At 41.9% G+C, this 26,625-nt stretch overlaps 1 protein-coding gene across 5 annotated transcripts in view; it reads right to left on the minus strand.

Moving 5' to 3' along the window:
* The window catches only part of KDM2B (lysine demethylase 2B), a 3,837,686-nt gene that overhangs the window by 3,288,152 nt on the left and 522,909 nt on the right, over positions 1-26,625 (minus strand). For all 5 annotated transcript variants that reach the window (XM_044068658.1, XM_044068655.1, XM_044068654.1 and 2 more), the window contains one exon: positions 25,075-25,121. In XM_044068658.1, coding sequence (XP_043924593.1) covers positions 25,075-25,121 — 47 coding nt within the window. The remainder of the gene's footprint in view (positions 1-25,074; positions 25,122-26,625) is intronic.

Below are 26,625 nucleotides of genomic sequence, written 5' to 3' on the forward strand. Positions count from 1 at the left end.
CAGTAATTTCATGGAACTCCTAAGAAGGCAGACAGTGTCTCTACATTACCCTGTTAGTTGTTGAGACAAGACATGCAGTAGACTGAATGTTGTATTGATAGTATGTACTACTGAGATATGTGCTAGCTATACATAGCACTGAGCAAGTGAAATGCAGCATTTTTGTGATGATTATAATATACAATATGATTACCTGGTGATTTTAGATTTACACTTGGTTCTTTGAGACTTAAAAGTGTTATAGTAATATAATGGTTTACTATGAAAATCGTGAATGACAAAAAAAGTTAATTTGAGTGACTCACAATACAGAAGATGGCAGACTAAGTAGGTCAGTATGTCGAATATCATGCCGCATATTCAAATTCAGCATTATTCGACATACTATTTCTCCAGCACCTTTTACAACAGTAACTTAGGTTCTGGTTGTCAGCAGTACGAACGTACTACTCAACACTGAACTTCACGTTTTTGCAGGGTCCCGTGTGGGGCTGCGCCCACCACACCCATTGCAAATTATATATTCCAACTCTGAGATCACACTTCAGTGGGGAGGAAAAGAGTAGATCCGCACAATATCACAATCTCTAGTAGTAAGGTCAACCACGTATGTGCGCATGCACAGTACATTCGCTGAACCAAAGATTGGGAAACATGTAAGTTCGGCAACACGGGATTCAGCCAACTGTAATTCGACATCCCATGTTTGCTGAATCTTCACTCATTATTTTGATGGTAAATCTAATATAACATCTAATTCTGATCTTTAAACTTTAAATTCTAGATTGATTCTTATATAAATATAATTTTATTAATATAATTTAGATAATTTAGAACATGAAAAAAGATTTAATAAACAGAAACATAATGATTGTTAAATTTTACAGGTTTATCAACTATTCAAGGTATATTACAATACATCTCTCAAATGTCAATGAATGCTAAACATTAAAAAAGAATTCATACAAAAAACAATATAATTTTAGGAAATTTATTATGAGTTAGTCTTTTTATTTGTCCTATTGTTTTAGAATTAAAAGTACATAATTGGCAATCTAGAGGATGCATAAAGTATAGCTGAGATAAATTTTAGAGACAACATAGGCTGCAAGATTAATAAGAATATAGACGTTTGGGGAGTAAGCAATTATATTTAAAATACATTATACAAGTTCATTTTGAAAAATAACACTGAGTTGCTCTACATTTAAGGGTCTAAGGTCAACGTAATTTAGGAATATACGCTTAAACGAAAGTATTAAGACTTCATTGCTGTTATTGGTAGACATTAGTTAGTAATTTCAGAACGATATCCAGAGACTAAAATCAGAAAAAGAAATAAGTATCTGTATACTAGATATATACACTTAGTTAGCTGAACAATAGAAATAGTTAGAATACATACACTCAAAAATTCATGACAATGTGCAGATGTGTTATAGTGCCTGGAAACATAGCATACGTTTTGCTATATAAACTTGTAACTTTGAAACTTGTGCTTTAAGAAAATGACTAATCATATTTGTCTGTAAATACAGTAATTAACATCTATATAAATTTGGGGAACATAATACATTTATCTAAATGGTATTATTAGTTTATGTGGATGTTTTTAATATAAAAAATACATTTCAAAGAAACAATTATTATATATATATTCATTTCAAGACTGTATTATTTGATGGGTATAAATATAACTGTTCAGTTCTCAAATTATACAGTGTATTCTAATAAGAAATAAGTATTGTTTAATATTGATTTGTTTATATCTAGTTTTTCAGACTTGCTTTTCAATTTAATGAATGATTAGAACAAAAATTAATGCTAAAGATAGTAGAAATTTATTAATTTTGTTAATTAAATTGATTTTGAGGCAGCAGCTCTAGAAAGGGATATATTAGCGATTTTGTGGTGAAAGAGGGTTGTTTAGATGATTATACCATCAAACCTGGAATTACGTATTCCATGTTAGGAGTGCATATAATATTTTAATACAACACTGTTAGCGATTAGATTGAGTTGTGTGTCCATAACACTATTTAAATGTTTTCAAACATAATTTCAAGAATGTCTGTTTATAAGTGCATGTCATTAAATGTAAATGGTCTTAATAGCCCTAAAAAGATAGGAAGCTTAATTAAATATTTAAAAAATAAAGTTCATATTGCTTTTCTACAAGAAAGTCATCTAAAGAAGAAAGACTTAGACGGATTCTTAAAGATTATACAGTACTTGTAGAATCACACTACCACTCCGAGAGAAGAGACACTCTGATCACATGGAGGAAAGCACTGCCAATGCCTAACACAATTAACACATATTCAGATAAAAATGGAATGCTGAGTTCAGTTGTTTTAGAGATAAATAAGAAATATTTCACTTTTGTTAATACATACTGGATTCCTAGTACTGGTTTCAAAGTTGCAAGAAAATATTTAGAACTAATTTCACTACATTCAAAGGTTGAGATTATTTTAGCTGGCAATTTTAATTGCATTCTCTTTGCAAGGGATACTACCAAAGATAGGAAACTTACTTTATCAGCTGCAGCTAAAAGAGTGAATCATTTTTTGATGCCACAAATTTAAAAGATATTTATGAAATAAACGTACCAAGCTCACTAAATTTCACACATTATTCATATAGTTTTGATACTCAAACAACTATATATAAAGTTTTTATGTCTGGTAGATTATTCTCTAAAAGAGATGGAGTTTCAAAAATTTCATGTCCATCGTCCGACCACAACACTATTGCCTTTAATTTTAACATTAAACCTAACAATTTAGTTTTCTGGCAAAAAATTACAGCCTATATTGTTAATATAAATGGTTTAAATATTGTTTTTTAAAAGAATTAAACTTGCTTCTAGAACATAATAACGAAACTTCTGATGCTATGACACACTAAAAGTATACCTATTTGGAAGAATCAAAGGTTGGCATTTAAATATAAGAAAGGAGTGGGATAAAGAATTAATAAATTTACAAACAAAAATCAATACCTTAAAGCTACATCTAAAAGTTAATGATATAAACACAAATTCTGAACTGAAATCTTTAAATAAAAATATGCTGAAATATTCAACCACAAAGTTGCAATAAATCTTAGAGAAGCTTAAATTACAATCATATTCCATAAATCCAAAACATTTACATAGATTAGCAGTTAGAAGTGAATGTGAGCCTCTGCAGAAGACCAGGACCCTTGAACGATCCTCCCTTTAAAATGCCCCACTTCCACCCAAAAGGGAGGCATCCATGGTGATGGTGACTGTGGCAGAAGGAGAAGAAATTACAAAAAAAAATGAAGAGATATTCCCTTTTGCTGCGGTGAACCGTCCAATAAATAATCCACAAACCAAAAGACAACTGGTTCACCCAGGCTAACACTGTGCTGAAAAGCAAATAAACTGTCTGTGCAATCCAGTAATAAAAGTTCTGTTAAAATCCAGAATTTAATAAAAAGAATGAAATAAAACAAAATAAGAACAAAAGTAATAAAAATTAAGTCCCTTGCCCAATGATAAGCGCTTTCGAATAGTTCTTCTTCAGATCGTATAATCAAATGGGACATTCATCTGTATATATAAGCCAGTCAAAATTATTCACCCAATGAGAATATCAACACCAAGGTTCCAGCCAATCCATGTTTGGATTTCTCCATCTGATTTGCATAAAACGGGTTAACCGCTCCTTGGAAGCTATTTAGATCATCCATTTATTGTTCTTGCCATTTTTCCTCTATTGAATATTAGAAATATGTAAAGAACTGCTTTTGGGATTATTTGACAAGTTTTTCAATAAGAATACATGAAGGCTAGCAGATTTGTCTTTTGCTGTTTTTTGGAAGCCACTATTGGCTGTTTAGTTCACCTATTTTGCATATTCTGACTCCAATACTTTAGTGTGAGGCATGCTTCTAAGTATGCATGAAAGCTAGCTGCTTCATCTGTTACTTCTTTTGGAAGTGCTATTGGTCACTAACATCACCTACTTTGCATATTTCATTAGTACTGAACATTAGCAAGCTGTGTGAGGCATCCATCTAGAAAATAGGATTGTTAACCCGGTTTATGGAAATCAGATGGAGAAATCCAAACATGGATTGGCTGGAACCTTGGTGTTGATATTCTCATTGGGTGAATAATTTTGACTGGCTTATATATACAGATGAATGTCCCATTTGATTATACGATCTGAAGAAGAACTATTCGAAAGCGCTTATCGTTAAACAAGGGACTTAATTTTTATTATTTTTGTTCTTATTTTGTTTTACTTCATTCTTTTCATTAAATTCTGGATTTTAACAGAACTTTTATTACTGGATTGCACAGACAGTTTATTTGCTTTTCAGCACAGTGTTAGCCTGGGTGAACCAGCTGTGTTAAGGAATTACAAAAGATCTTCCCTGTAGAACTAACAGAGACTGCAACCACCACTAAATCAGCTTGTGACGCACTCTCGTCAGCCTTACTGGGAAATCAAAAGGATGAGTTAAAGAGACCACTGTACAGCCGTTTGTCCATTTCAGAGCCCACATATGAAACCTGACCAGAGGAAAGTACAGTTGTGTACACTTACCATAAATGTAGATGTTCGAGTGTATTCACTGTTGCGGTCATCACACTTGGGTTATCCTGCCAGGGATAGCTCTCAGTTGGCCCGAATAACAGAGGCTTAGTATTTCTGCGTCAGTTGCTGTGACTCCAGGACTGACAGCAGGTCGTCAGTGGTATAAAAACAGGCAGCCGATGCCATTACATCATTTTTTCTTGCAACAAATGTCAGGAGCCCCCAAATAGGGAGCTAGGTTATGGTGGAATAACATCACCAGTCGAAAGTAAATACCAAATAGCCCTGTAGAGAGTGAGGAAGAGAGAGATAGAAAGACAAGACGGAATGGATGGTGAGAAACCAGGAACTGCAACAGTGAATACACTCGAACATCTACATTTATAGTAAGTGTACACAACTGTACTATGTTCTTCGTGTTTCAATGTTGCAGTCATCACACTTGAATTGATTCCCAAAGCTGAAGAACGGGTGGAGGCAGTCAAGAAGAGTTGGGGCTGGCTAGTATGCCCTGCAGGACTGCGGTTGCAAAACCTGCCGTGGATTTGGAAAAGATAGGCAGGTGGTAATAGGTTCATAAGTTGGTACTGGGCTATCTGCCCGAAGGCATATATTAGCCCAGCCACATTGTGCAGTATTCACTGCCCCTTTAGTAGTTCCCTAGACCCTTGTACTAGCAGCTAGTACCCTTGGCCCCTATCTAGTAGTGCTGTTGGTGTGATCCCCGGTGTGAACTTTCTGTTACCCATCCAGTCATCAATGTTCCTCTTGAAGAGTGATAGTGAGGAGCTCTGTCTTATGTAGATCGGGACCCTGTTCCATAGTAAGGGGAGTCTCTGCGAAGGGAATCTATCCCTCCAGCATGTTCTTGTTTTTGCTAATGCTTGGTAAAGGTATGAAAAAAGGTCCATGTTGTAGCATTCAGAATGTCCCTGGTAGGAACCCCTCTGAGGAAAGCTGCAGAGGTGGAAGTTGCCCTAGAGGAATGTGTTCTGACCCCCTGTGGGGGTGGTTTCATGTGGTGTTTGTAACAGAAAAACTTGTGTGGGTCTAGGAGGTTTCTGCTTAAGTTGTCTGCCAGAGAGTTTTGGTTGCCTGGCAGGAATTGTGCTAGCAGGTGAATATGCATGGCTGAGGCTGTGTTCCAAAGGGTCATGGTTAGCCTGCAGAGTGGGTAAGAGTGGGTCTCCCCCTGCTTGTTGATGTACCACATCAATGTGGTGTTGTCTGTTTTGATTAGTAGAGGCCCCGGTGAGAGTAGGGGTCTGAAAGCTGTCAGAGCGTGCTGAACAGCTAGCACCTCTTTTTGATTGATGTGCAGATGAATTTGATTTGGGCTCCAGTGGTCCTGAATGCACTCGCTGTCCAGGTGTGCACCCCAGGCATAGTCTGATGCATCTTTGGTTAGGGTCCAGGTGGAGTGGGGCTGTGAAATGGGAAGTCCCCTGTTGTGGTTGCATGCTGCTGCCCACCAAAGAAAATCTTTCCTTAGACAAGGTATCACAGGTATAATTGTTTCCAGGTCCTGAGAATGCTGACACCAAAGGCTCTTTAAGTACCACTGAAGTTGCCTAATATGCAGCCTGGCATATGGAATTAGTAGAATGCAGGAGACCGTGAACCCTAGAGCTTGCAGGATTTTCCTTGTAGATAGCTGGGTTATGGTGGCCAGTTGAGAGTAGTAATCTGTCAGATAGGCTTGTTTTTTCTGGAGTAAGGAATGCCATCTGGGATGCTATGTCCAGGCTTGATCCCAGGAATACAATTTTCTGACTGGGGACTAGTTTGGATTTCTCTTCATTTATAGTGGATGCCAGTGAGGTCAGCAGGTCCTTTACAAATGCCAGGTGCTGCAACAGCTTTTCCTGACAGTCTGCCTGAATCAGGCAGTCGTCCAAGTAGGGGTAAATTTGAATATTTCTTTGTCTGCAAAAAGCAATGACTGGAGCCAGGCATTTTATGAAAACTCTGGGAGCAGTGGATAAGCCAAAGGGAAGTGCAGAGAACTGATAATGCATAGATCCTGCCCTGAAACGTAGATATTTCCTGTAAGAGTCTCTGACTGGGATGTGCAGATAGGCCTCTTTTAGGTCTAGGGTGGCTAACCAGGCATCTTTGGACAGCATAGGAAGAAGCTGCTGGAGGGTGAGCATTTTGAATTTTGGTACCACCAGGAAGGTGTTTAGAATGGATAGATCTAAGATTGGGTGCCAGGTGCCCTCTTTTCTGGGTACCAGGAAAAGTCTGGAATAGAAACCTTGGCTTATCTGGTCTGCAAGAATGGGCTGCATTGCCCTCATGGAGAGCAGGGAATGAACTTGATTTTGTGCCTCTGCCCACTGGTTTGCAGGAAGATCTGGGAACCCTTTAGGGGTTGGCAGTGTGTGGAAATAAAATTTGTACCCTTGGAACACTATGTTGAGGACCCATCGATTGCTGGTGATGGAGGCCCAGTTTTTTGTATGGGAGGCAAGTTTTCCTCCTAGGGGTACAACCAGGTGGGCAAAGGTAAGAGGTGGATTGGAAAAGTCATTGTGAATTCTTTCTGTAAGGGGGTGGCTTAGCACTCCCTGTTTTAGAAGTGGAGGTACTCCATTGCTTAGATCTCTGCATTCCCTGGGACTGCTGTCTGGGGGGTCTGCTTCCCCTAGGTCTAGTCTGAGGTGGCGTTGAGGGGGCTGGAAAGGACCAATGTTTTGAGGGGCAATGCCTACTGAATCTCGGAAGCTGGACTTGCAAAAAGTCTTTAAATGTCTGCACAGACTTAGCTTTTTTCTTCCCTCTTTTTTAAAACTTCCTCTGCTTTGCTGCCAAACAGATTGTCTTTGTTCAGTGGTGCATCCAATAGTTTTGATTTGACATGGTCTGGCAAGGTCTGTTCCTTAAGCCAATCATCCCTTCTAATTACAGAACCTGTGACTGCTGCCCTGCAGGATGCTTCTAGGGCGTCAAACCCACATTGCAGGGTACGCTTAGAAACTTGGCTTGCAGAATGCATAAGCTCCTGTAATTCTTTATTTTCTCTGAGAAGGTAGATAATTTTTGCTTAATAAGTTCCATTGTATGTTGCTAGTATTTCAGCATGAGGAACTGACAATTTAATGCTCTAATGGCAAGAGTTGCAGATGTGTATACTTTTTTACCCCATCTGGCTAAAGCTCGGGAATCCCTGTCCAAAGGGGTGGATTCTTAGCTGTGGTTGCTTTTAATCCTTAGGCCCTTGGGAGATGACCTCTGGGTCAGCAGTAGGATTTTTGAAAAGAAATTTGTGTGAGTCAGGGACTCTGTAATACCTGTCAGGTTTCCTGGTAGTAGGAGGTAGAGTACCAGGAGTTAGACTGGATTCCATAAAAGCATCATCCACAACATCCAGCACAGGAGGCATAGCTAAGGGTCTGTGCTGTGGTAAATCAAAAAATTCCCTGAGTCTTTTTGGACTGAGAATAATCCTGGCATTCCCAATGGAAATGCTCTCTCAAAGTATGTAAGGTTTCACCAAAAGAAAAATCCACTGGAGGAGAGGCAGAAGGAATGGATTCCTCTGCATCTGAATCCTCATAAGCAGATAAGGGCATGTCTTCATAATCAGAAACCTGAGAGTCGAACTCTTGGTCAGATAAAGCTGCTGGGGACAAGTCTCCTTTTCTTTTAGCAGGAATAGGCTGACTTCCCATAATCAGCATGATAAGGTCTTCGGCCATTTTAAGCATTTGAGATTGAGGCATGGAAGCAGGCACCTGAGCTTAGGTTGTCATTTTTTTAGGTGTAATTCATACCCTGGGCCTTAGAAACTCTGTAGTTTTAGAAAGAACTGAAGACACAAAAGACGTCGTTGGTTTGTGTCGAATATTGGTAATGCAAAGAACTTCCTCAAAAGCCGGTGCCTGCACAGCGGCTCCAGACCCATCCAAGGTAGAGACATCCACAGGTTCCGTAGTCAAAGAAGAGTCTCGCGCATACCGGACTCCAAACGGGTCTCTGTAGCGTTCTACAAATCCAGAGAAGTGGGCATCAGGGGCTGCGAAAGGGCCTCACTGAGTACTGGCAAACTGGTGACTAGCTTAACGGAAGTGTCGTTGGCAGTTTTGGACCTGTGCGGTCTGTCTTTATCCTTACATTTTTTTGGAAAATCGGTATAGTCGGACGGTTTACCAAAGCCATTTCGGAATATGGAGATCGAGAGCGAAAGTATTTAGCTGCTATAAGGGTCCAACGACGTATAGTTCTGGTGTTGAACAAAGCACAAAACTGACAGCGAGGGACGCTGTGGTCTAGGCCTAAACACGTGACGCAGTAAGAATGGAAATCTTGGTGTGGTATTTGCTTTCCACAGGCGAGACAATTGTTAACTTTTTCTGACATCAGTTAGAGCAAGAAAAAAGGATCCCCAATGGGGTAATTAGCTTTAGAAGACTTCAACTTCAATTTCGGAAATGAAAACTCAGGTAGTGGCCGACCGTCACTCGTACGAACTGCTTCTGCTTTGGGCTCCTCGGCAAGAAAGACTGATGCAATGGCATCGGCTGCCTGTTTTTATACCACTGACGACTTGACTTCAGTCCTGGAGCGACAGCAATCGACGCAGAAATACTAAGCCTCTGGTATTCGGGCCAACTGAGGGCTACCCCTGGCAGGATAACCCAAGTCTGATGACTGCAACAGTGAAACACAAAGAACATCTAGCACCATCAATTCTGCTATATGACCTAAAAGCTTTAGAAGTGAATGAGCCAAAGGTTTGGAATCGCAAGCACTGACAAGGTCTAAGCTCGAAGACTGAGAACTCTGGAGGATGGCAGCCTGGCAATCTGATGGACTGTGTCTAAATATGACCCTATGAACTCTTACGACTTGTACAGGTTTTAAGGCTCGATTTGACGTAATTGATTGTGATGTCTAATTTTTCATGTAGTTGGAGCAAGAAATCCCTGGCCAATATCAAGGAAGCCTTTGTGGGGGTGGTGAGGAGCCAATAATCCAGGTAATGGAAAAGCTTGAAACCCCTGCAGCCACAGCCAGGCTGCAACCACCGCCGTGCACTTGGTAAACTCCTGGGGGCCTGTGATGAGACCAAATGCCAGGGCCCTTAACTGAAAATGACTGGCTCCTAGCTGGAAGCAAAGGAACCTCCAAGAACGCCTACCTACCTTAATGTGATGGTAGGCTTCCTTGAGGTCTACTGAGCACATCCAATCATCCTTCCACAGAAGAGGCAATATGGACTGCACTGCAACCATCTGAAACCTGCTTTTTCAGGCAAACTAGTTCAGCTTGCTCAGCTCTAAGACAGGTTTGGTGTGACCTCGTGGATGAGTAGGTTTGCCAGCAGCTTGCTGATCTCTGCTGCTGTGGGAAGTTTTTGATGGGGAGGAACATTGGGGATATGTTTTGGGAGACCTTTGCGAATTTCTATAAAGAGGATATCATACCCTCTGGATATGACTCTCAACACCCAGGAGTCTGAGCTGATGGCCTCACAAACTTTGGGGTGAAGAGCTACACAACCCCTGACTGTCCCCAGAATCAAACAACCAGGCAACCCTTCAGGATCACTGAAAGGGCCTATGGAAGCCCTGATTATGTGGCCCACCTATGCCCTTGGGGCAGTGTCCATTATGAGCCCCCCCCCCCCAGGAGGAGCCCTATGGGGGAAGAGTGCTGTAAGAAAACTGCAACTTTCTAAAACAGACATGCTTACCACCTTTCTGACTCCTAGAAAAGGATCACGGGGGGGAGGGGTGGAAAAGCAGTCTCCAATGGCAGACAGTGTCTTCTCATCTTGTTTGCTCCTTGTCAATGTATCCTTAACCTTGGATCCAAACAAGGAGGACCCATCAAAAAGGGGCATTAATAAAGGATGTTTTGAAGCAGTCCAGAAAGTTGCACAACCGCATCCAGGCATGGGGCCTCAGTGCAATTCAGGAACCTGCCGCTCGGAACGCTCCATCAGCCGCATTTAAAATGAGTCTCAGAGACACATTGGTGATGGGAGTCAGGGATGACAAGAGAGTCTCCAAATTTTTCTGGATATATGGAGACTGCTGTCTCTTGAGGGTGCAGGACACTTCAGAGCCCAGATCTTGCTGAAAGTCTTGTTATGTGAGACAAGTAATTCAGAGCCCTTCTAGGTAAAGGTAGATGATGCATGGGATCAGTTTCCTAATTGATCCAGTGCCCAAAACTTCCAGTTTGGGGGTAGGTCAAGGAGCTCTCTATGAAAATATCCTTTTTGGTCGATACTGTCACCATGATGGCATCGACGGCTGGAGCCTTGCTCTAATGAGGCCTGTCCTTAGGGTTGCAAGAACTCCGTCTGGTCTCCCAGGTATTGGTTCTACTGTGTCGGGTTCCTTCCACTCCCTCTGAGATACCATGTCTACAAGGACATCTGGAGGACACACCACCCAGGGTGTGGACAGGCCTACGCCAAAGACCTCCAGGAAGACAGACTCCTCCCGGGAAAGGGCTTCGGTGGTCCAGCCTCTGTGTTGCCAAAGCAGCTCCAACAAATCGCCAAAATAGGCATAGTCATGCTGGAACTTGATGTAACCCTCTCCTTCCTCAGAGTCAGTAACCTCAGTAAAGGATTCTTCCAGAGAGAAGCCAAGTGCTTCCTTTGGCATTCCTCTTCCCCAAAACCTCCCACTCCAACAAAGCAGGAAAAGAAGGGGAAGAGTGAGGAAACCCCTCCAAAGGGGTAGACTGGAGGCCCATAGACTCAGGCTGTCCAGAACAGCCTGATGACATGGCAGAAAATGGGAGTGTGTGCTGGCTACAGATACCCAACCCTTCTCTCTGAGAACCTCCTCTCTACAACATCAAAGGTCGAGGCCAAAGCAGGTCGCCCAATCCCAAGGGTCCTGGAACCAGAAGGCGCCAAAGACACTCCTGAACCTGAAGACAACAGGCCCAGACTTGATATTGAGACCAGAGCTAAGCTATCTAAGGCAGAGGCTCCACGTGGAAGTGACGAACCAGACACCAGTAGTGTTGAACCCAAAGCTCCAGTCTCAGCAACATGGCTCCGAGGAGCTGTTAGCCCCACAGGTCAGAGTTGATGCTACCAAGAACACAGCAGATCTGAAACATGCCAGGCTGCCGGATCAGAGAGGGCTGAGGAAGGAATTCCAAAAGAAGGAGCTGAGGGTTCATGAGTCTGTCGGACTCGAGGAGATGAGGCTTAACTGCATCTGTGCCTGCAAAAAAGGATTGTATCAGCTGCTCCAGGTCTGACTGTTTGATACTGTGCACTGACTTGGACACCTGGAAAGACAAAGCCACCGAGAACGGTTTCAAGGGTTGGTGCAAAGATGACCCCACATGTTGGATTGAGCCAGAGAAGCTCAGAACAGAGATGGGGAATAGAAGGACTCTGGAGAACAAGAGAAGCACCCAGGGAAAGGGTGAAGCTACCCTGCCTAAAGATTCCCCTTTAATCAAGAAAAGGCCGGGGTGAAGCCTTCTTTGAGGTTATCAGCGTCAAAGGCGATCATCTCAGAGTTGTCAGAGCCAAAGCCGGTGCAGAGGAACCTGGGGTACCTGAAAGTCAAAGGGACCTTCAGACCCAGAGAAACTAGGGGAGCTGTCCCCAAGGTGGAAGCAGAGGACAAACACTTGTGCTCTCGAAGGGACTGTCTAGAGTCTCGCACCCAAGGCTTCTCAGACTCAGTACCAGGTTCCAAGCAAGAATCCTTCGGACAGGCAGAGGAGCTAGAGGGCAACAGGCCTTGAGAACGTGCTTAGCTTTGTGCTCATTCTAGACCCGACAGCCAAAGTTCTCACAAACAGAACACCCGGAGTCTAAGTGTTACAGTCCCAAACAATACATGCACTTAAAGTGTGCATCTTGAGAGGGCAGTCTGTGCCCACAAGAGGTGCATTTCTTGATCTCCTTGCCCATGTTCCTAAAAAGAAAGTGCACACACACACACGCACATTAAAAACTAAGCCTATCACAGGGAAAAAGGGTGGGAAGGGGTAGAGAGAAAGGGTCAACCTAACTATCCTAAGCAAGCAAACTAACACACACTACCTACCTATAACAGACACTACACCTACTTCTATAATAAAAGAGGGTAAGGGAATGGGAAATCTCACCACGCCAAGTCAAAAATAAACAGAAAAAGCTGAAAAAGGCACAAAGCCAGGCACCAAGCTGCAGACTGTGAATGGCAGTAAACTAGATCTGGGGAGTTGATGGAGCAGCAGGGGGTTATGGGTAATGAAGACAGAGCTAAGTCGAGCCAAAAGGCTTTAGAATTGTCCTGCATCGGATTGAAGTCCAACAAGTTGAAACAGACAGAGCAGACAACATGGGAACAATTACTAAAAGAAACTATTCAAAAGAAATTGACATTAAAAGTAACAAAAGAGTCAGAGTGAATGGAAACGTTTAGTGGTAATTCCTAAACCTGATGGAAATATTAGATTCCGTAATAACTTTAGAAAACTGAATAGCATTTCAAAGTTTTATAGCTATCCCACTCTACTGAGCTGATACCGAACCTACAAAAAGTAAGATCTGACAGAGAACCTAAGACAAACAGGATATCTAACAACATTAGACTTGACAGCATTTGTAACTCCTTTTGGTTATATATTGCTACAGAGCTCCAGCTATTTCTTAGAGCCTGATACACTTATGTTCCCACTATGATATGCTACTGCTGCATATCTAGGTGACATGGTCATCCATTCAGGGCATGTCCATTCTCACTTACTAAAAGTGCATGCTGTGTTAGAATCTATATGTCAGACAGACTTGACTTTAAATGTTTAAAAAGTACACTGGGCATGGTAGAAGACATTTGTTTGGAGTACCTTATATGAAAATGAATGGAAAAATCCACAACTAGAAAAAAATAGAACTTTAAAAAAACATCTATACCTTCCATGAATCAGCTGGAGGCTTTTCTTGGATTAGCTGGGCAATATAATAAAAACTGTATGAAATATTGCGACTACTGCCTGCTTACTGAATGAATTCACAAATGCAAAACTCCTATGAAAATACAATGGTCTCTTAAGGTAGAAAGTGCATTTAATGAACATAAAAGACTTATGTTCTGACCAGTGCTAGTGATTCCTGAATATACTAAAGAATTTACTTTGTATGCTGATGAGTCAAGTGGGTTTAGCAGCAGTACTATCATGTGGTGTTAAAAGGTAAGGAGAGGCCTGTGTACTACATCAGATGAAAAATAAGTAATAGTGAGAAAAAATATTCAGCCAGGAATGTTTGGCTGGGAAAACTTCTAAAAGTACTACCTGTCAGTCAGACACTTTAACCTAGTGACCGATTATGCTCCACTGCAACTTCTGAGAACAAAAGAACAGTAATATAAAGTTATGTTGCTGGGCACTATCACTCCAACTTTTCGAGGACACAGTAACTCAAACCCAGACTGAAACATAGGGAGGCTGATGGGTCACAGTCAATTTGAGAGAGTTCAAAATCAAAGTTATTTGTGCTGTAAAGGGCAGTTGTGACATCCTGTGTAGAGAAAATGCACAATATGTCTTTAAACATGTACAAACTGTGACTTGCGCCTTTAAAATGTTCACAATAACTAGTCAAGATAACTGGTTGTAGTAAATGAATAATGAAAACCTAATTGTTTACTAGTGGTTTATTAGAGGCTGTAACCTGGAAATAGGAGATCAAACAGTAAATTCCTTTAGTGGCAGAATCATTGTGGGCTATGACAGGGGCTCTACCAGAAGATTCACAGCGTCTGGAGTTGGATGTTCCACTCAAGGCCTAGAAAGGATTTGAACTGAAGGTTGGTCAGATTAGGTGAATATTTATGTAGAGCTAAAAGAAAGACCTAGCAGACCCTACAGCTGTGAACTATAACAGATAGGGTTGTGTGGGGCTGACCCTCTGTGAAACAAAATTGGTGGGATTACGACTAAGGACTGAAAATTTGCATTTAAAGTACCATGCAAATAGTGTAAATATCTCTACTGCTAACTGTGCAATGCCAAGATAGGATTTCTTTTGTTTCATCTTTAAATAAACTTGTGCTTTTTACATATCAATGCCCCCAGTGCGATTAAAGAAAACTGACAATATGTATGTAATTACATTCTTATCCATGAAACGATTGTGCTCGACATACATATAGACAGTAAAGCAAAATCAAACTCGGCAAACCTCAGGAAAAGGTGAAGGCACTTCATATTCTCCTCACTTCTTGCAGTCTATGAATTGGGTTTCAGTGGTTTGTAATCAATGGTCTGTGAGTCTATTACAATCCAGTCAACAACATCCACTATACCCATATATATTATATTAGATTCCATTACACTGGTTAACTTTTTTTGTTGAGTTGTACAGTCAGTGATTTACACAAGTCAGTCATTGTGCGTGATCAGAAAACCCTGGAGTTTAGGGAATTTTCCCATTTACCCACTGCTGAGTGCTATTGAAGCTGGCATATATCAGAAGTAAGGGTGGGAGGGGTAGCCCCCTTGCAAAAAATAAAGTACTTTTTTTAGTGATATAGTGTAGGCTCAACTTTGTGTAACTGACTACATTTGCCAACCATTTAGGTACTGATGAGTTTACTGTTGAGTGTCAACAATATTAACTTTCAAGTTTAACAATTACACACACCTATATATTACATATGTGTGTGTGTGTGTGTGTGTGTGTACATATATATATATATATATATATATATATATATATATATATATATATATATATATATACATACATACACACACACACATTATATATATATATATATATATATATATATATATATATATATATATATATATATATATATATATATATATATATATATGGTTTCACTTCAGTATACTGAAATATCGAACGTTATATGGCCGAGAACATATTATCGAAATTTCAGTATTCAAAAATACTGAAGTGTGGTGCAAAAAAAAAAAAAGAAATACAATAAACACAACATTTCTGCAGGGGGACAAGCCCCACTGCACCCCCTCCACACCCCCCTACTTAAATATACCAACTCCGAGATCGCGCTACAGTGGAGGAAAGGGAAATCTCCCGCTACACACCATATGTGGAAGCGCAGAACTCGAGATTTACCATGTCCCCACTATCGTGCAATCACAGGGAGGGGGGGTTGTCCCCCTGAAGAAAATAGAAGTTATGTTCTTACCATAACGTTCCATGTTAGTTGTCTTCTTCTCGCCTTCTTCTTGCTGGATGGGTTCGGAGCCGACCTCGGCTCCGACTCGGCCACTCTAAAAGCTCGAGAGTTGGTTCCACCGGCTCGAGGCTCCCCCTATATCCCACAATGCTAGGCGTGAGTTACCTCAGATCTCGTTTGTAAGCTAGGCCCAGCCTATAATAGTAATAGAATAACTAGTAACAAAGTTCACCTCTATAAACAAGGGAGAAGAGAAGGGTGACCTACATCCTGATCCAGGAAATATGCACAGCAGAGCATATACCTAAAGTACAGAGGTGGAAGAAAGAGAGGTCACAATCAAAACTCCTCTAGGTCTGTCCAGGCCAGGGGGAAGGAGGGTGGGACGCAAGAAGAAGGCGAGAAGAAGACAACTAACATGGAACGTTATGGTAAGAACATAACTTCTATATGTTAAGTTGTCTATCTAGCCTTCATTCTTGCTGGATGGGACCGCGTCCCTAGCACCTTGTCCCGGGTGGCCTAACGGAACAGACTCTTGAGAACAGTGGAACCAAAGTTAGCTCTATGTCTAGAGGCTAAATCCAGCTTATAATGAGAAATGAAAGTGTGAGGAGTAGCCAAAGTAGCCGCTGCACAAATGGTGTCAATAGGCAGTCTATCTTGGAAAGCTATAGAAGTAGCCAAAGCTCTGGTAGAATGGGCTTTAGGTTTGCTAGGCAGCTTTTGGTGTCTAATTTCATAAACAAGGAGATCAGAGATGTTAGCCATCTGGATAATGATACCTTTGAAACTGAAAGTCCCTTTCTGCCTTCTGCATAAGAGACGAACAGCTGGTCAGATTTTCTGAATTGTTTTGTTCTATCCAAATAGTACCTTAACTGACGATGAACATCTAGCCAATGCAATCTTTGTTCAGATCTGTTAGAATATTCTGGAAAAACACCGGAGGTCAATGCTTTGATTTAGGTTAGCCGAGGAGGCTATTTTTGGTAAAAAGGACGGGTTGGTTCGTAAAGATACTCTGTCCTTATGGAACAACAGATAAGGAGGTCGACAGCTGAGTGCATGAAGTTCTGAAACTCTTCTAGCTGAAGTAATGTCTACTAGAAAGAGAGTCTTCCATGATAGTAATTTTAAAGAACAGGAGGCTGCAGGTTCGAAAGGAGAGAGAATTAAAGAACTGAGAACTAAATTTAGGTCCCAAGGAGGAGGAGGATTTCTTACCGGAGGTCTGAGTAGAAAAACTCCTTTCAAAAAAGCTTTGCAAAGCTTGTGGGACATGATGGCAGAATCTGAAATGCCCACATGAAAGTTAGAAATAGCTGCCAATTGAACTTTAAGAGTAGAAGGAGATGAACCTGCATGGAAGAGTTCAGCTAGGAAATCAAGGACCATTTGGATGGAAGCAGTGAAAGGATCTATGTCCCTTCCTTGAGCCCAATAGGAAACGTTTCCACTTACTCAAATAAATCTTTCGAGTGGAAGATTTATGGGAAGCTATCAATATATCTCTAACAGAGTGAGATATTTGAGGAAGCCTGGCTAAGGTTGGAACTGGAGGAACCAAGCAGTGAGGTTCAGGGAGGGAAGGGAGCGATGAAACTGACCCGACTGATGGATCAAAAGATCTGGAACTAGGTCCAGATGCCAAGGTCGCTCCAACAGAAACTGATGTAGAAAGGGGAACCAAACCTGTCGAGGCCAGTACAGAGCAATGAGGATCAATGAAGCCTTCTGAGCGATAGCTTTCTGTATCACTTGAGAGATTAGTGGGAAGGGGAAATGCATACAGAAGTCCCGGGGCCAAACTTGGACTAGGCGTCTCTGCTGGGTTGGCCTGGTAACGGGAAAAGGGTGAAACAATCTCTGCACTTGCTGTTTTGGGGAGTAGCAAAAAGGTCGCAGCAAGGCTGGCCCCACTTGAGAAAAATTTCTCTCACAACAGAGTCTTTCAGAGACCACTCGTGAGGCATGAGGATAGCTCTGCTCAACTTGTCCGATTTGATTGGACTTCCGGGGATGTGCGTTGCTATCAGAAAACGCTGAGAAGAAATCGCCCATTGCCACAGTCTGAGTGCTTCTCGACACAGGGGTAGGACCTGGTTCCGCCTTGTTTGTTGATATACCACACTACAGACATATTGTCCGTCTGGATTGCTATCGTTCCCAAGGGAAGAGAGTCTTGAAGGGCTTGCAACGCTAAAAGCACTGCTCTCATCTCTAGAACATTTATGTGCAAGTGGCATTCGTCTGGTTGCCATGTGCCCTGGACAGTTCTGCCCTGATAATGCCCCCCCCACCCGATCAGGGAGGCGTCCGTTGTCAGAGTAGCAACCGGAGGAAGGAACAAAGGGTCTTCCCAATAAGAGCTGAGGGAAGACATCCACCACAGAAGATGATTTCTGCATGTTTGCGTGATCATAATGGTGTGAGACATTGGAAGTTGCTGGTACGACCATTGCGTGAAGAGCATCCATTGAAGGATTCTCATGTGGAATCTGGCTAATGGAAGCAGAGGTATGGCAGCCGCCATAATCCCCAACACTTTCAGAACTAGCCTGGCTTTGATTCTGTTGCTGCTGAAGAGGAGCGAGACTATTTTGTGTATGTCTGTTATTCTCTGATCTGTTAGTCTCGCAGACATGTTGACTGTGTCTAGATTTGCGCCTATGAAGGTAATAGTATGACAAAGCGACAAAACAGACTTTTCGAAATTTATTGAAATGCCTAAATTTCGACAAGTGCGAAAGGTGTAGTCCCTGGCCATTAGAAGAAGATGCTTGGTGGGAGCTGTGAGGAGCCAGTCGTCCAAATATGGAAACACCTGGAATCCTTGTCGTCTCAGGTGAGAAGCTACCACTGTCATGCATTTGGTAAACACCCGGGGGGCAGTGGTGAGACCAAAGGGCAGGGCCCTGAATTGAAAATGACTGGTTCCCAGCCTGAAGCGGAGGAATCTTCTGGAGCGTCTTTTCATTTTTATGTGATAGTACGCATCCTGAAGATTTATAGAGCACATCCAACTTCCCTTTCCCAAAAGGAGAAGGATGGACTGCAGCGTGACCATCCGAAATCTTGTTTTCTTGACTGACTTGTTCAAGATACTGAGATCCAAAATTGGTCTCCAGTCCCCTGTTTTCTTTGGAACTAAAAAGAACCTGGAGTAGATTCCGGATCCTTGCTGGTCTGCTGGAACTGGCTGAATTGCTCTTTTTGCAAGCAGCTTTGAAATTTCCAAAGCTGCAAGATCCCTTTGAGCGGGTGGAACATCTGGAAGGGATTTTTTTGATTGGTTTGGAATGCGATAGAAGGGAATGGAATAGCCTTCAGAAATGATGGACTGTACCCATTTGTCTTGAGTCAGGGATAGCCAGGCTTTTGGGTACAGTGACAATCTTCCCCCGACTGCCGCGGAAGGTAGGCAGTCGGGCAACACCTCAGGGATGCTGAAAAGGCTTATCAGAGAAGACTTTCCGATTGCCCTGGTTTTGCGGACCCCCCCTGCCTCTAGGGCGACGTCTACCATTATTGTTCCCCCCTCTGCCTCTGGCGGGGAACCGACTTTGTGCGTCAGGCGAAGTCCCTTGAGATTGTCTGCGGAACCACATTTTCCCACTTTTCTGGCCTTTGGGGTAAGGCCTAGAAGGAGTAGAAAAACGGACTCCGACGGCAGAAAGAGTCTTGCCATCTGTCTCGCACCTAGTCAAAGTTTCTTTCACTTGAGGACCAAAAAGAGATGATCCATCAAACGGGGAATTAGTGAAAGACGTTTTAAAGGGGTCCGCAAAGTTGCATACCCGCATCCAGGCGTGCCTGCGTAAGGCCACACCTGTCCCTGCAGCCCTGCTCGCTCCATCAGCCGCATAAGAAAGTAGGCGCATGGAGGAGTTAGCTATGGAGTTCAGGGTAGCCAGCTGAGTGTTCATCTTGTCCTGAAAACCCGCAGCTGTAGGATCCTTCAACATATCACTCGCTTCCTTGATCAAGTCCCTTTGAAGACGAGTAAAATGGCATAGGTAGTTCAGCGAACGCATTGTAAAGGTCGCTGACGAGAACATCCGCTTCCCGTACCTGTCCATAGACCTGGATTCCTTGTTAGGTGGATGGACAGGCACCGAAGGATCAGCTAGTTCCTTCTTGGTGGCAGCAGCTACCACCATAGCATCCACAGAAACACCTTTTGTGAGAAATTGCTTGTCAGTTGGTGCTGTTATAAATTTGGAGGGTCTCCTGGGGGTAGGGTCCACTGAATCTGGAGCCGCCCAGGCCTTCTTTGCAACCACCTGCATGAGGGGATCAAAGGGGGGGGACACCCAGGAGGTGGAAGGGCGAGAGCCAAACGCCTCAAGATACACAGATTCATCCTCCGAAGGGTTAAGGGATGGCCAATTTCCCCTCTGTTTCAGGATCTCTAGAATGTCTGCGAAAGAGACATCTTCAGAAGGGGAACGTGGGGAACCATCGGAATCCTCTAAATCTGTGTCAGAGGTGACAGACTCAGGTGAGTCTAAGTGCTTCCTCTTACACTTTCTCTTCCTAGGGGGCACCCCTGCCAATTCAGGAGAGGCCTCGGAAGAGGATGAGATCCCACAGGGGATTCTTGAGGAGCTTGCTCTCTGCAGTCTGGGATGAGGGAGTGAGTCGACATAACCAAAGGCACCGAAGTGGGAGGGGCGGACGGAGCCGACTGTGGAGTGGAACAAGGTTCCAACACACTCCGCATGACCTCGAATGCACCCCTGTCAGGCAGAGCCAGAGGTCCCGCTCCGAGAAGCTGAGAACCTCCCTCGGCACCGACAGAGATGGCTCCGAGGCCGATGTCGGAGCCGAACTCACCAGCGCCGAAGCACCGAGAGGAAGAGGGGGGTCGGACAAGGGTCCGATGCCACTCACCCCTCGAGCCGGCGAGGAAGCCGGCGCCGAGATTCTTCACAGGAAGAAATCGGAGCCGCCGGCGGAGCCGAAGACAAATGTATCGGCTCCCACGCTACCACAGTCTCGGTTCGAGGCGCCCGGCTCGAGCTCAAAGGAGTCGGAGGAGGAATATTTATTGGAACAAGCTGAGGCATCGACTGATGAGTCGGACTCTGGAGCATTTGGGCCAGTGCCTCGGACTTCAAAAGTCTACTCACTACCCTCTGGAGGTCGTGATCTGAGAGCCTCGATGACCTGGAGGAGTGAGATCTATGGCTCCGCTCAGACAGCAGGGGAGACGCTGGAGCCGAATGAACGGAGCCAAGGGACGGTGACCTCGATCTCTTTCTAGATGTCGGCTCCGATGGGATGATCGGAGCCGACCCATGACTCTCTAATGCCTCGGCTCCGGCGGAGCCGAGAAACCACTGAAACAGCAGTCAAAGACTCATCGGCTCCAGCCGGAGCCGATGAAGCAGTAGGCCGAAGCCTTAGGCCTCGACTCTGAAGCTGGAGCCGAGGTCTTAGAAGCCTTGGAAGGTTTCCCAGAAGACACAGGAAGGGAACCTTCAGGCTTAATTAAACCCCTCAAAATGAGTTTATTTTTTCTCTCCTGCAGGACTCTAGGGCTGAAGTCATGGCATACAGCACAAGAGTCCTGCAGGTGTAAAGGTCCCAGGCAGTACACACAAGAAGTGTGACCGTCTGTCAGAGACATTTTCTGACAGCACGAGTCACACTTCTTGAAGCCTGAGACCTTTGTATCCTTGGACATACTCAAGGAACAAGTGTAATCACACACAAAACACACACACACAGATTACACTGATAGGAATAAAGGGAATTATTTAAAACTAAAGGTAAGTTAATAAAAATCCTAAGTAAAACACATACACACTTCTAAGGAAAGGGAAGGAAGGGTCCGAAGGCCTTAGGGAAGAACTAAGTGTTCTTTATAAAAGGAGGGGGCTGGATAAAAATAGTAAGGGATAACAAGTCCACTACACTAAGTGGGAAAGAATTTTACACTAAACTAGCCTAAGTTTAAAGAATTTAAACTAGTCTAAACTTTCACTAACCTGGAGCTGGTAGAAAACACACCTCGATCGCTGTAGCGGCAAACGAGATCTGAGGTAACTCACGCCTAGCATTGTGGGATATAGGGGGAGCCTCGAGCCGGTGGAACCAACTCTCGAGCTTTTAGAGTGGCCGAGTCGGAGCCGAGGTCGGTTCCGAACCCATCCAGCAAGAATGAAGGCGAGATAGACAACTTAACATCATTGTGTTTATTGTTTTTTACTTTTTTTTTGCACCACTTCAGTATTTTGGAATACTGAAATTTCGATAATATGGTCTCGGCCATACAACGTTCGGTATTTCAGTATTTCGGTATACTGAAGTGAAACCACACAGATACATATATATATATATATATATATATATATACATATATATATATATCTATATATATATATATATATATATATATATATATATATATATATATATATATATATATATATATATATATATCTATCTATATATATATATAAACTCTACCCCTAGATGAGAGTGTGACATACTTTAATGACACATTCCTAAACATACTGGACTCTCATGCACCTAACCGACTAATCAGATCCAAGGTACGGATAGCACCTTGGCTAACTAGAGAAACCAAATCAAAAATTAAACTTAGAGATCAGACTTGGGATAAATGGCGAGCTACTAAAGCACCTCTAGATCGCATCAAATTCCAGCAACTTAGAAATACTACGAAAACTGACATTACCCGGGACAAAAAGAACTATTTCTGTCACCTCCAGGATAAACACCAGAATAATCCTAAGAAGTTCTGGGCAGGTTTAAATAATCTCCTCCATTCTGGGAAATCAACTACCCCTACCCCCTGAGACACTTATTGGTAAAAATCCTGAAGATGTAGCCAATACCTTTAACTCCTTTTTTACCGAGACCATCCAGTTTCTAGCCAATCAACTAACTCCTTCTTCTTCCCCCCTAACTAATGTTATTGACAAATCTCTACCCTTCTTTAACCTACAACCAATATCCACCTCTTACATTAGAACCCTATTGAAGAAACTTAAACCAACCACCCTATCGGCCGATCGTCTCCCAGCGGAATACCTACAAATAGCATCAGATGTTATAGCCTATCCTATCTCAATCCTGATTAACAGAACTATAACAGAGGCCACCATCCCCTCCATTTGGAAAATATCCTACGTCATTCCACTTCATAAGGGTGGCTCCTCCACGGAACCATCGAACTATAGACCTATAGCAATATTGTCACCAATAGCCAAAATTATGGAAAGATGTGTCCACAAACAACTCTTACACTTTCTCACCCTAAACAGTCTTTTGTCCAAATCTCAACACGGTTTTAGACCCCATCATAGTACAACCACCGCCCTCCTTTCTTTAACTGACTCAGTCAACAATAACCGTAATAACAAAAAAATATCTTCCGCCCTCTTTCTTGACTTGTCAAAAGCCTTCGATATGGTCAATCACCAGCTATTGCTCCACACCCTTGAAACCTTACACCTCGATAATCCAGCCCTCAGATGGTTTAATGCTTACCTTTCTGGTAGGCAACAAGCAGTCCAGTGGCAAAACAAGCTATCACACCTGCTACCTAACACCATAGGAGTTCCCCAGGGCTCCATACTTGGTCCCCTTCTCTTCTCCGTATTCATAAATGAACTTCACTCAGTCATCCCTAAACCCACCTGCATCCAATATGCAGACGACTCCACCCTGATCTGCTCTGATGTTTCTCTCCATGATCTACAAGTAGTCACCCAACACTGCTTTGCTACAGTTGAAAAATGGCTCACAGAACGGAAACTCATCCTAAATCCAAAAAAAACTAAGTTACTACTATTTTTTCCCACCTCAGTTTCTCCTCTAGGGCAACACCCTCTACATTCTAATAATAGGACCTTCTACGTTCAATCCATTAATGGTACCATCATTGAGCCTGTCACCAACACCAAACTACTAGGTGTCACTATTGACAATAAGCTTAAATTTGATATGCATATTAGTCCAACCATAAAGACAGTAAACAAGAAACTCGGTTCCATGTACAGAATTAAGAACTTTCTAACCCCTAATGCCAAACTAACCATTGCACGCACGCACCTCCTCTCCACCCTATTATATGCCTCTCCTGTGCTTTCTTTCCTCAACAAAAGAGAGATTAATAAACTCTCTGTTGCCTATAATCATATTGCCAGATTTGTAATGGGAGTACCTTATCGTACTCACCACTGCCTTAACCTAAGGAAACTTGACTGGCTAGAACTACCCAATCTTCTCAAACTTAACCAACTCACTGAAGCGTTTAAAATAATTAAGGAACCAGATAAAACCCCTTCGCTGAATAAACTTCTGACTCCCTACTCCAATCTTAGCTGCCTTCGATCTTCAAATAGTTTACTGGTTCTAACCACTAAATCTAATAATTCGGGTGGCGAAGCTCTTTATTCCAATACCATAGGAAAGGTCTGGAATTCCCTTCCTAATAACCTAAGACTTATTACCTCACTTTGTCAATTCAAAAATAATCTTAAAGAATTCTTTAAGTCCCATTGGCTATGCCCATGTCCTAATCCAGACTAATCCTAATAGTCTCACATCACCCACATACTCTTAACTAGGGCTTTTTCCTCTCTTTTCTCCTTTCAAGTTTCATACAATTGTAACTCCTCTGATCACTAAGCCTTTATCTCTGCTGGTTTTATAGTCATCAGGCTCCTCTTGGTCTTGCTGTACCTCATAAGGGCTAGGTTCTTATTTGTGGGACAAAGTAACATTATTGTCCTTTGAGCCTATAATCTTAACCACACTGTTGGCAAATGTTTCTATACCAAGGTAACTTATAACAAAGTATAAGTGGGACAAAGTAACATCTTTGTCCTTTGAGCCTTTAATCTTAACCACTCTGGTGGCAAATGTATATATACCACTGTAAATTATAAATCATGTTAATGTGAATTTATCTGTATGTTAATTTATGTGTTTTTCTTGTCTTTGTGGAGCTTTTCTCCCCGGGCCTCCGCTGAAAATGGACATGTATCCAGTCGGACTAACCCGGTCAACAAATGTAAAATAAATAAAATAAATTATATATATATATATATATATATATATATATATATATATATATATATATATATATATATATATATATATATATATATATATATATATATATATATATATATACACACACACACACACCCACAATATATATATGACAGATACACACATACTCATACATATTCATGTGTGAAAGACTGTGAAAGCAGATGTTCAGCATTTATGACCATTTAATGAGACCACCTTTTCATTTAAAATGTGCCACACAAAACATCTCATTAGCCAAATAAAAATTACACAGAGCTTACCTACTAGAAGCTTTACATCTCCAACACCAAAATCAGGATCTGGCATTCTAAAAATGTACATACCAAAAGAATGAAAAAAGTTTAGCAAGCAGAATTTTAAATGAACACAAGAAAATCAAAACGATGAATGCCATCAAGTCACCGAGGTGAACAGAAGTTTATTTCTATTACTCAGATACATCACCAAGGGACTACAAAACAACAGGTACAACCATTCAGAAAAGCTGCCCAATCGTAACTGATAACATGGCTTTTAACAGTCATACACAAACAAGTTACAAGTAAAGCATTTAAGATGTAATGTTTTATTATGAATTGTAAAGAATACCAACATTTCAGTATACTTTTATGCTGCCACATTCAAATAATTCTTAAAAGGGAACTGGTATCATGTACATCTATGCAAGTGAAAAAGCTATGTGCATACTGTGCTGGGAGATTCCCTTCTGCAGCAGAACTTATGAGTAAAGGAGCAGTGAACATCAACTCAGTCTCTATAAATTTGCTATGTTTTACTGTGAATGTACACTTAGGGCAAATGCACATGAAATGATGATGTAGTTGCTTCACATGTGCATTAGCTAAAAGAGCTATTCACATTCAAACTCCAACAGAAATTATATAAATGAGTGAAAAATACATTGTGAGGGAACAAACAAGCAGGAACCCAGTGCACAAAGTGCAGAATAAGTGGCTGAGTAAGTAAAATACTGCTAAAAGTGAGAACTAAAATGAGTGTGCACAACAAAAAAGGCTTTGAAAACAATTTTATTATAAAATGAATGTGTGATTCTGCTGCACAAGACGTTTAACAGAAACAAGCAATAAAACTATGAATACATTTACTCCAACAAAATACAGTAAAATTACAATTAAGGAAATGTATCACTGGCTCAATCAGTCCAGGATGGATGGGTGGGACTTCCATCTAAACTTTGGCACTCACCTGGTGATGGGGGTGCTGTGATCACAAGACAGAGTGTCATTAAAAAAAGAAGTTATGTACTCACCATAACGTTCCATGTTTGTTGTCCATCTCGCCATTCATTCTTACTTGGATGGGTTCGGAGCCAATCCTCTGCTCCAACTAGGCTGAATACACAGCTGGAAGTCTCAAAGTTGGCTCGTGGCAGGTAGGTATCCCATGATGCAGTGGTGCAACTCTCATAAGTATATATGTATGTGTGTGTATGTATATATATATATATATATATATATATATATATATATATATATATATATATATATATATCTATATATATATATATATATATATATATATATACACACACACATATATATATATATATATATATATATATATATATATATATATATATATATATATATATACATACACACAGATATATAGGACCCCAAAAACAAGGAGAAACAAACTGAGTCAAGGAACTCCTGTAAGGAGGAAAGATAACTACCAGGTCCTCTAGGAGTCCTTGGATGAGGGAAGGAGGGAGGGGTCGTAAGAATGAATGGTGATATGGACAACAAAAGTACAGTTTTGTACCCACCATAAATGTAGATGTGCGAGTG

Source organism: Protopterus annectens, chromosome 4.part0 (genome assembly GCF_019279795.1).
Source record: "Protopterus annectens isolate FY-2018-M chromosome 4.part0, PAN1.0, whole genome shotgun sequence".
Classification (NCBI taxonomy): Eukaryota; Metazoa; Chordata; order Ceratodontiformes; family Protopteridae; genus Protopterus; species Protopterus annectens.